General features: G+C 47.8%; 1 protein-coding gene across 1 annotated transcript; it reads left to right on the top strand.

The window, feature by feature from the left end:
* The first annotated feature begins 3,216 nt into the window (after positions 1-3,216).
* Positions 3,217-5,472, top strand: AGTR2 (angiotensin II receptor type 2). The gene is made up of 2 exons (XM_039354659.1): positions 3,217-3,598; positions 4,083-5,472. The coding sequence occupies exon 2, from the start codon at positions 4,163-4,165 to the stop codon at positions 5,291-5,293; it is 1,131 nt and encodes a 376-aa protein (XP_039210593.1). The 5' UTR covers positions 3,217-3,598; positions 4,083-4,162; the 3' UTR covers positions 5,294-5,472.
* The last annotated feature ends 5,672 nt before the right edge of the window (positions 5,473-11,144 follow it).

Here is an 11,144-nt window from a genome sequence, read left to right as displayed (position 1 = left end):
CTTTCGCAAAACCTCTTTGAAATTCAGCTCTGGCTTGGAATCCTGGCTTTGACCATGGAGGTCTTGGATGTCTCTCCATTAAATCCTCCTGCTTCTTCCATGGGCCAGACCCAGCTGTTCCTGTCAGTCATTTGAGGGGTTGAAATCTTTTAGTCATTAAAAAAAATATAAATCGGGAGTGTCCAACTTCAGTAACTTTAAGACCTGAGACTCCAATTGCCAGAATTCCCAGCCAGCCTTACCAAGGTTGGACACCCCTGATACAAATGGAATGGGAATAAACTCACCACCTCTTCACGTCCGCCTCTGTCCACATTCAAAGCTAGTTTGCATAATGATAGTTTATTAGTTAAATAACTAGGGGATAGGCTTGTGACAACATGTTTTGCCTTGTGTATTTCACTCACACAATGCCTAGATTCGCCCAACAGCTAAACCAGAAGCCTATCTGTTGGGTGGGAGGGGTAAAGAACATAAAAAAGCCCCCCAGCAGTAAAGCCCAAAATTGCAGAAGGGAGTTAATTATACGTGAGTAAAAGAATTTAACCATGGAAGTTAATGCAAGAAAAATGAATATGACCCGGTTGGAGTTGCTTTCAGCCATTAGGGGGCGCCCTAAACTTTCCAAATAGATGAGCCAACTCTGGAATTGGATTTAGAAAGTTAAAAGTGTTTTTGTACTGCCCCAAATCTCAGCTGGATGGCCGCCGCGCGCGAAATGTGAGATTGGCAAGAGAGCCCCATCTGGCCTGTGTCAAGCTCCATCCATCCCTGAACCCTCTTCACTCAGCTCTCTGCTGCTTCCTGTCTTCCCTTCCCCCGTGGCAGCCTCCCACTCCACTCTCTGTGCCAAGGGCAAAGGGGTCTCTCTTTTGCAAAGCAGGCATGGACCCGCCTGGCCAAGAAAAGCCAGCTTAATTTAGCCCACATTCTGAATCGGCTTTGGCAGAAGGTCTGGGCCGCAGCCCGTCTGGTTTGGGGTGGGATTTATTGACTCCTATATCTGTGTGGGAACTTTTTTCCCCAAGCACAATTGCTGATTTGAAAAGAAAGATGTTACGTTATTCAAAGCTTTGAGGTGACACAAACAGTCTCGGGGAAAGAAGTCGGCCTGGGATTGTCTTTCTTCTTGGCTAGAAGTGCTGCAGGCTCTGCGTCTCCAGGACCACTCCCAATAATGACAGGCATGAGAGTAATAAGGCTTGATTGCAAAATGCAAAGGTAAGTGCAGTCATTCGGGGCATTTCCCGTAATCAAAAGCATCATCCTAAAAGTAGTTTAGATAAACAATGGGATGAGGAAGGGAAAACACCTCCCAGGTGTTTATGCCACGTGTAGCAGAAGAAGTCCAAATATCACACGACCGAATCCTAGCTCAGGATTTCCCAGATAAAATATTTCCTGGAAAAACGTTTGCTCAGATTTCACTGATCCAAAGCTGAAAAAAAATGAAAGTGCTATTGTGAATTTCTGGTCTGCTTCCAGCCCCAGCTGCATCTTCAACCTCTTGGTTTCCTCAGTCTGCAGAAGCTGAAAGGTTCTCACAACCTCCATTCAGGGCCATCCACCGGAGCGCGTTCTTCTGCTTTTCCAAGAGGCAACGGGAGTTTCCTGTTTTTTTCCTTGAAGATGTTTCGCTTCTCATCCAAGAAGCTTCTTGGACTGAACTGAAGAGGTTTTGTGGATGAGAAGCAGAATGTCTTCAAGGGAAAAACAAAGAAACTCCAGTTGCCTCTTGGAAAAGCACCTTTGGGACAACCGGGACCCGGATGATGGAGAATCTCTATGGACATTCTTCTGCTTTCTTAGAAATTCTGAGCACAAACTTGCCAATGCTTTCTCCACTGGGATCCCACAAACAGGACTTGGCACATCAACAGTTTTCAGCGGCGGAGCCTAGCTTGACCATCTCAGGAGAACATTTTGAAAGGGTGCTGCATGGAAACTTCCAGGAAAGAACAGCATTTTAGTCCATCTTGCTGCCAAAGCCTAGAAAGTGTGTTTTTGTTTAGACATTTCTGCAGAACGAGAAGCCACCAGAGGATGAAGGATTCTGTTGGAAGATCTCATAGATTTTTTGTAAACCTCTTTGCAATGAATTATCTTCTGTCATACCTCATGACTAACCACATTGTTTGGCCGAGGGGAGCACAACTCTCAATTTGTGTCATGTTTTGTTCACAGCAGGAAACGGGGCCAGCTCCACCCTCCAAGCGTTGGATAATTAGTACATTTAGAATGGCGTAAAATCTGTGCATCGGGACCCAATTCATCAGCTGCAAAAGCTGTTTTTCTCTATTGATCACTATTTTCCACATGGATGAAAAGAAAACGGGAAGAAATGGCTGCAGGACTCCCAGTTCAGCTCCAGCTTCTCCAGGAACCTGAGAAGATCAGAGCTTCTTGAACCTCTGGAGAGCTACCATCATGTCCTACTAAGGTTGGTAGCTACGGCTACTACCAGATCCCCTCCTCATTTTAGGTTGTTTTGTAAAATAAAGAGGAATAAGTGGAGAGCTGCAATCCTGAAGAGCAAAACGCCAGCCTCCTTGTCCCCTGTGCTGTTTCAAGAATGGCCTCCAGAAGAATTCTAAGAAAGTTGACTTATTCTCAGAACGTCAGTTGAGCTCATGAACTCCTCCCAAAAGTTTCCCCTCCCAATATTGGCGATCAGAGAGCCCCAGAGTGGAAGAGGTGCTGTTATCTCAACAGGCCTAGCAGGTTGATCTAAACCAATGTTTCTCAACCTTGGTGACTTTCAGGAGTTGCAATCCACAGTTCTTGGAGTTACCAAGGTTGAGAAACTCTGGTTTAAAGAGCTGAGATGTTTTTTCCAGCTGCTATTTGTGGCTCCGGAGGCCAGTTTCTTTCCAGTTTTCCCCTCCTGGGGGGGGAGTAGGGTAAATTTCCCGCATTCCAGCAGAAAAGATGGACCCCAGCTGGCTTTGGGATAATGCCAGCTCCACCTCCCTGCTGAGCGTCTTTAGAAAACAGGGCTTAGAGAGGCTGTCCCGGGGTCTCTGCTCTCCAAGTGAATCCAAGTGAATCCTTCCCCACTAACACCAGCAAGTCTCCAGGCCCCCCCCCCCCATTCCCAGCCTGGCTCAGCTTGGCTGACTCTCCTTCAGCCCAACTTCAGGGCAGCAGCCAAACCAGGGGCCAGGCGAAAGGCGAACTCAGAGCTTTAAGGAGTGGAAATGAGGATGCAAAAGGGGTTAAGAAAAGTATCCCCACCCAGACAGTATGGAATGGGTGGCTAGAGTGCCCGCCCACTTCCAGCCCCCCTGACTCTCACTGGCTGCAGAGAGAGAGAGAGGCAGAAGGTGTCAATTCCCTCCCCCGGAGCTGCAGGGAGACAGGGTGGGGGTGGGGGTGCACGGATTTTGCTAATTCCTTCCTTGGGATCCGGGCCTGCGCTCACTTTCTGCTCTGCTCTGGGGGGAGCCAGGAAGAGGCCAGGCTGCCTTGCTGGACCCTGCAGTGGCCAGCAGTGAGTGATCACTCTTCAGATGCAGGAAAAGGAGGCAGCTGTGGACATCTGAGGATTTCCCGATGGGTCCCCCACAGGACAGATTCTGCATATTCGGTTTCTCAGCTTGTAAGTGACAACTCTGCTCTTTTCAAGTTTTCTTTCATAGGTTTCCATCCTTTAAAGAATTGTACAGCTTTACGATGATGTGTACTCCTAAGGAAGCCTCTTCACTGCTGAAATATCTGGATAGCATCCAGAGGCCAGTTTCTTTCCAGTGTTCCTCTCCTGGGGGGGGGGAGTAGGGTAAATTCCCCGCATTCCAGCAGAACAGTTCTGCTGCCATCCAATTCCATTCTTAGACTATCTCGATCCTCGTTTCTGCTTTCCTTCTCCTACCTTCAGCAACTGACTCTAGTTTGCTAATGGGGAATATCTGTGCTGATTCAGGTGGGAGAATTTATCCCTCTCACACCAGAGGGGCCGTCCTAAATGTCTTTTAAAAGGGCTAAAACTGGAACTTTCGAAACCTGGGACCTTGGGGAGAATGGAAGTTCTCCTGCTGAAGAGACAGCCTTCATGCTTCCGTTCTGTTGTCCTTCTTTCTTTTAAGAGCCAGCCACCTCCAGCTCAGAGCACAGATTCCATGTCTCAGAGGGTCCTGCAGGCCGTCCCATCTTGTCTGACCCCAAGATGCATTTCAGGAACTTCTCCATCACCCTCGCCACGGAACAGACTCCCCAGGAACCATCTCCCACCAACGTCTCCACCAGAGAGGCCTGCCTCGTCCGCTTCTCCAGCCACCAGTTTGTGCTCATCCCTGTGGTCTACTGCATCATCTTCATCCTTGGACTGGTGGGCAACAGCCTGGTCATCACGGCACTGTGTCGGCCGAGGAGCCCGAAGACGGTGGCCAATGTCTACATCTTCAACCTGGTGGTAGCCGACCTAGTAGCCCTCACCACCCTCCCCTTCTGGGCCGCCAGCTACGCCAACGGATACAGCTGGGTCTTTGGTTCCGTGATGTGCAAGCTTTCCAGCTCCATCCTTTCCTTGGCCATGTTTGCAAGCATCTTCTTCATAACGTGCCTGAGTGTGAACCGTTACCAGGCCATTGTGCGCCCCTTCCAGTGCCAGCAAGGAACGCTGGGACGGGCCGTCATTGCCACATTTGTGGTTTGGGGACTGGCGACCTTGACCTCTCTGCCCACCTTCTGCTGGCGTGAAGTCAAATACATCGATGAGCTGGGCGTGAACGCTTGCATCATGGCCTATCCCTCCGAGAATTACGCCACCTGGTCAGCTGCAACAGCCTTAATGAAAAACCTCCTTGGCTTCTTGTTTCCCATGGCCATCATCCTTGGGTGTTACATCTGCATCAGGGTGCACCTGAAGAAGGACCCAGGGTTCGCAAAAAGCATGAGGGTCAGGGACCGGGTGCTGAAGCTGGTGGCTGCCGTGGTGGTGGCCTTCTTGATTTGCTGGCTCCCGTTCCACATCTTGACCTTCCTGGATGCCCTTTCCTGGATGGAGGTAATCAGCAGGTGCCACCTCACCTCCATGATTGATGCGGTGCTGCCCTTTGGGCTCTCCATGGGCTTTGCAAACAGCTGCATCAACCCTTTATTGTACTATTTTGTGGGCAGGCAGTTCCGGGATAAACTCCAGCATTTATTCAAGCTGAGCCTCTCCCAGTTCAACAGTGGCCGGGAAACCCTTTCCTCCAGCAAAACCAGCTCCCTCAAAACTGCTGGGTCCCTGAAAGAGACTGACCCAGGAGGAGACATGGAGAGGCCACTGACCCACCCACTGTGGGTTCCCTAACCACCATCTGGAAACACTTAAGCTGTGGTTACTCCTCTCCGTGATTCATGGTTTTCCTCCTGTCTCTCCTTGTTCCTCTCCTAGGACAATCTGTCCACTGAAGACCATGTTTTCATTTGCTTTGAGAAAGGTTGTAGAGGGCAATTAATTGGCAATAAATATCTTAACATCCTTACTAACCCAGCCTATTTCTATGACTAAAGTTTGTTTTTTTTTTACATGGCCCTGAGAAAGAGGAGTTTGCAAAGAAACTTAACTTTCAACACTTACCTATTCTTAGTACACTAAAAGTCTATTAGGGAGAGGAGATAAACCAATTTCTTGGTAGTCTACATTGCCCATGGTCTAATTTTTCTACAACAGTAGCTATTTGCATATTTACATTTTGGTTTTTGTGTTTTAAATAGGATTTAGTCCTGACACATTTTTGTCATCTTTCTCAGTTTCTGATGACCCATGATGACCAATTCACCCCTTTGCAGAAAATTATTACTTTCTTCCTTGTGCCCAGCAACCTTCTACTTCCCAGTACCCTTCAGAGTTCCTGGATTGGTACCAGCTGGAAGCTCTACATTCCCAACACACCTAGGCCTAGCCAGGTTATGGGAGACCACAATAGCACTCTCACATAGGCCATCATCCCCAAATGTGGTTGCCCTCGTGGATCAACAAGGGCCTTGGGTTTAACTCTCCCACCTTCAAGGGGTCAATTGTCCCAGGTGAACTTTGCAGAAGGCAGAACATGTGCAGCAGTTCTGAAGGGCTGGAAGGCCAAATCAAGCCTGCAAATAAGGCCCCAATCAAGAAATTGCCATAGAACCGTCAGTAAACAGCCCAACCAAAGAATCCTTAAGGCAGCCCCCACCGCCCACCCAGACAGGCAAGCCACCAGGATATAAACCGGTAGCAAACAGCCCTCCTTCCTAGCACTGAGGGTGCTACCTAGTTTGGGCAATGAAACGTCTGCAAGAAAACAAGCAAGCTCAGAGAGCACCAAGGATGCCTCGTGTCAACCCTGACTTACAGATATTCTCCTTTATTAGAAGTGCGTGTTTTTTAAAAAAAGCCAGTTGCATCAACGTAGGACAGCTTGGTTAATTGTGGATAATTAATGCAATGAAGTCTGGCATGGAGAGGGAAATTAACTCTTTCTTCTTTAAAAAAAACCTCTTCCATCCCCAAATTAGATGGTTATCCTTAGGATCCCTCCTAGCAGTTACCATGAAATGCAAACTTCCATGTAGTTGTTCGTGGGAACATTTTCAGCGTAAAGAGAAGGAACCCTCTCTAGCCAGTCTGTATTTGCTTTTGACATTTGATGTACTGGACAAAACTGCTTGTTTATCCCCTGAATATGCCTCTCGGAACGATATGTTCCTTCCTACGGACACCCCTTAATTCCCCACCCCCAGGACAGCAGCCAACCTTGGCATGGCTTGGGCTGCCCATTCACTCTGATTTATGGCACCCAGCAGCACAGAGTCTTCCCATACATCTGCAACCAGATGGGTGTCAGCAAGGCTTTCTGAGCCCTCCCTCAAAGCATTGCCCAATCCGTGATGGCCTTGGGCCACGATCCAGTGTGGGCTGCTGTTGCTTATCCCAGCAGTGGGGGCTGAAGAATGAGGGAAGTCATTAGCGACCTTCCTTTTAGCCAGAGGGACAAATAGCCTGAAGCCACAGAACACTGAGATGCTACAGAACCTGTTGCTATTTTTGTAGCAGACACCTGCACAGTTTTACCTGTGGAACGTGAGGCTAACACGTCCCTCCACCTGTGTTGACCTCTACTTATTTTATGTGACACCCATCGTTCTACAATGAGATAATGGGACTTTGGGCTCCAAATTAAAAATAAAATGTCCAGGGTGGTCTCCAGATCCTAGAATTCTGCAATCTGCCCCTCCCCTCAGTCTTGTCCATAACTGGGCTGAGAAGGGCCTCCCTCTGCTCCTCTGATGAGGAGAAGAAAAGCAATGAGGAAGGGGCTGTGGCCAGATGGGAAGGCCACCTCAACCTGCATCTCCTCCAGAACCAGAGGCTGCCCACCCAACCCCACCCGGAGGGCTGAAAGTCACTTTTGTGACCAGCGCTGGTATCCCCAGTGCTTCATCTTATTGATTCTACAGCATAGAAAGTATCAAAATTTAATCTCTCTTGCTAATCAGAACAGTAAGTTCTATAGAACAATGAAGTGGCCTTCTGACCTCCAAGGCTGGGAATCTTCCCAACTCAAACTGACACACCCAAGATCCTGGGCAGGGCGCCTCATAGCTTCAAGCTTTCCATAAGGACCTCAAGTCCCAGCGATTACTCTTTTTTAACCAAAAGAACACAGGAGTGGCTCCACGTGTCAACATTCTCCACAATTCCATATTCTCAGTTGCTGCTGCTGTTTCTGTCTTTCCTTCAGTTCCATTCATTATGCAGACTTGCACAAAGGGTGCCTACCTGGGGCTGCTGGAGACAAACACTTGCTGGGAAGTTTGAAGAATGAGATAAGCCTCTTCAAACGGTCCCCATTCATCATCTGGAGCAACCAGATTATGTGAAGTTGGACTAGATGAACATTATGGAAAGTTCAGAGCTTTATCTTTCTCAAAGGCCAGACTTCTTGGCAGTTGCTCACCAGGCATTGCCTGGGCCCCTTCTGTGGCCACTAGGGGATTTTATAAATAGGTTGCTTTTGTAGTCTATGTTTTTAACCAGCACATCAGGTCCTTTGAGAACAGATAATAGCAAGGAAAGGGTTATTTCAGAGGATGCAACTAGTTCCACCTTGAAGACATGGTTCCACCACTACGAGCTCCCTCTTTTCAAAATCTTTTATTTTCAGAAATTCAGTGCAGTCAGGTTTGAAGCTGGCCCTGCCTAATACTTCTTCATAGAAGCCTGCCATAGAAAATCCTTCTACAAGCTATTTTTTGGTCCTTGTGGAAGCTCTCCAAAGGGGATGGCATCTCCTGCTGTGCTTTTTCTGGCAAATAAGAAGCCTTAGTTCAAGAATTTGACCCAATCAGCTGCCCAAATCAAGGTTAGTGGGACATGGGTTGAAGAGGCCTCCTTTTTCTCGACCAAAAATGCTTTGATGAATGACTTTGGAGTTTCTTCTCCAAATGTCTCTTGGGAAGCGGTGATCACTCATGGTGTGTCTCCTTTGCAGCTGCTTTGTCAGAAACTTGGGGGAGGATGATGCAGTACAAACCCCATATTCCAGGCTCTTCCAGGGAAGGCAAGGGTCATTGCAGAAAGGGGTTCACATGCAAGGCAACCAAGAGTCCCTTTGATGGTCCCAGGAGAGACACCGCAGCTCCACCAAGTCTGCAGAACATGCCAGATTCTCAGTCCCTGGCATCTCCTGATTTCCAATGGGCACACCAGCCCAAATGCCCCTGAAAACCAAAATACTTGCAATTCCCCTGATGTGCCAAAAGTCTCGATAGGCACTTTTAAGAGGCAGAAATAGAAATCCTTCATTAATTTGGGCTGAGACCTGGAAAAGTCTGGCAGCTTGTTCAGGGATGAAAAGCTTGGCAGGGTCCCCCTTGTCAAAGGCCAAACATGACCTGCTGCTCAGAGTGTCCACAGGGTTGGGTCAAAAAGTCAAGATGGCGGCATGAAAACGCTATGTCCAAGTGGATTCCAAGCTTGTGGGCTTTCTTCCTCTGCTCTATACTGACCAAACGGTCACCAGGGGCTTCAGCCATTTGAAGTCCAAGAGACAAGGAAGCCGAATTCTGCTCTGGCATCCTTGTGCCTTCTCCCCACACCCTTCCAGACCTCTTTGTCTCCTTGCTGGTCCAGCTTCTAGATAGCTAACAGCTTTACTGTCAATCTTTCCAAGGACAAGTCACGTTGTTGCAGCAAGAATTAGCCAGGATCCCAGCTGGGCTGCTACTTGGATAATAGCCCTCAAGTTCTGTAGGGTTTTGTCTGAGAGAAAATGGATCTTCAGGAAACACTCCAAAAAGCCCTGCAAGAAACACAGAATGTGTCCAGCTGCTGAAGTTCTGGCCCAGAAGAACCAAGGAAGCCTCTCAAGGAACCAAAGGGAGCATCCTGGAGACAGAAGGGGGAGGGGGCTCTTAGTGGCTATGCCTCTCCCACTCCTACCTGGAGGAGCACGATTGGCTCCAATGCGGAGAATGGCTGTGGTCAAGACAAATAAGGCATTTGGTTTTATTTGCTGCACACGCAGAATACCATCAGCCATGGATGTGATAGTTCTTCCTTCTGCAAATAAGATCTCTGGGTGACACACCCAAAGTGTTCAAGAGCGCACCCAGCTGGGAGCTTCTGGTCTGCCCCTCCCCTTTATTGTTTTTATAACACAAGGCCCAAAGTTGTCTTTTTACTGCCAAGCCAGATCCTTGGTGTCTATTTTTGCACTGCGTTACTTCATCCGCCTGAATGTGGCTTTTCAGGGTTTTGGATGCAACATGATTTTCCCAGCTCTGCTGGCCAAGACATTGTGCAACGTGGAGACCTCCTCCCGGGACCTTTGGGACACACAGGAGACTCTCTGGGGCTGAAATGTGCTGCCCCCAAATTCCTCCGGCTCCACTTTTCGGGGTTTGCCTTCTGGTAGAGGCCTCTGAATGGTGCCAGAATTAGCAGTCTGCAGCAGAGGTGTTCATCCCGTCTGCCTTTCCCTAGGCCACTGTTCCTCAACCTTGGAAACTTGAAGATGGATGGACTTCAACTCCCAGAATTCCCCAGCCAGCATTCCTTCCTTTTCCTCCTCTACCAGCACCACAAGTATGAACCAGCACCAGCACCACATCCCATTTCCACTCCAGAGGTTTTGCAATCTTTGGCCAAATCCCAAATCAAGCTCAGCTGGAGGATACGTCTCTTCCCCACGAGATGGCAGCACCCAATTAATCTTGAGGTTCTCCAAAAGCTATACAGGATTGTACCTACTAAACAGGTGACAGGAAGTCACCAGAAAATTGCAGGGCTTTACTGTATGCTAGATTAGGAAGTCACCTCTATTTATGTAGTCGCTAGGCATGCAATCCATCAGCCAATCAAGGGAGTCAAAAAGTCACCCAAAAGAAGGCAGTTGCAGACTTGTTAAGAAATCCAGCTGAATGAAGTCAAGGGACTCCACTTTATTTACATTGTCCAAGGACATTGAACACAAAGAATTCTCCTTTAGGGTTTTAAATCACTATTAGTCCAGCTATTATACAAAACCCCTTTACACAATGTGTAGCTATCATAGGTAATGGTATCTAAAGCCAACTGGTCAGAGTGGCACAGTACAATCTCTTGGATCAGAGACAGCTTGCTAGTAATGGTAGCTGTTCAGAACTTCATTGTTGAGGAAGTCATCAAGAATTATTGGAGGTTTCTGAGAAGCATCTCAAGGAGCACAGTGAAAGCAATCTGCTGACCTAGATGGGAAATTGGGACTATCCAACGCTAGGACTTTCCTGATTTAAATAACCATGGAAAAATTAAGCCTTGGCTGAAATTTCTCCTAATGAACTCAAGACTGATTCTTAAAATATTTGAGTTGGTAGCTCATCTTCAAACCATGGAATGCCATCATGGATGATGAACAGCTGAAGAATGAAACCTTCTTCAAGGACTCAGATCATCTTTAGCCCACTTCTTTTCCAGATTCTTAGGGACACAAAATCCCAAACAAAGTCCAATGGATGATTACAATTATGGAGTTGTAGACTGTTCCTTTAACTTGTCTCGTCAAACTCCTTGCTCTGTTCAAGCAATCCATGGCTAAAATATTATGTCTGAAATATAATATTCCTGGCTGGCTGAGGAATTCTGGGAGTTAAAGTCCACAAGTCTTAAAGTTGCCAAGATTGGAGACCCCTAGTCTAGG

Source organism: Crotalus tigris, unplaced genomic scaffold (genome assembly GCF_016545835.1).
Source record: "Crotalus tigris isolate CLP2741 ecotype Arizona unplaced genomic scaffold, ASM1654583v1 scf7180000018585.330925593:3314079, whole genome shotgun sequence".
NCBI lineage: Eukaryota > Metazoa > Chordata > Lepidosauria > Squamata > Viperidae > Crotalus > Crotalus tigris.
This window is presented reverse-complemented; position numbering and strand designations above follow the sequence as displayed.

Excerpts from the sequence above, each read along its gene's own strand:
- AGTR2 (XM_039354659.1), top strand. The coding sequence starts at position 4,163 with ATGCATTTCAGGAACTTCTCCATCACCCTCGCCACGGAACAGACTCCC.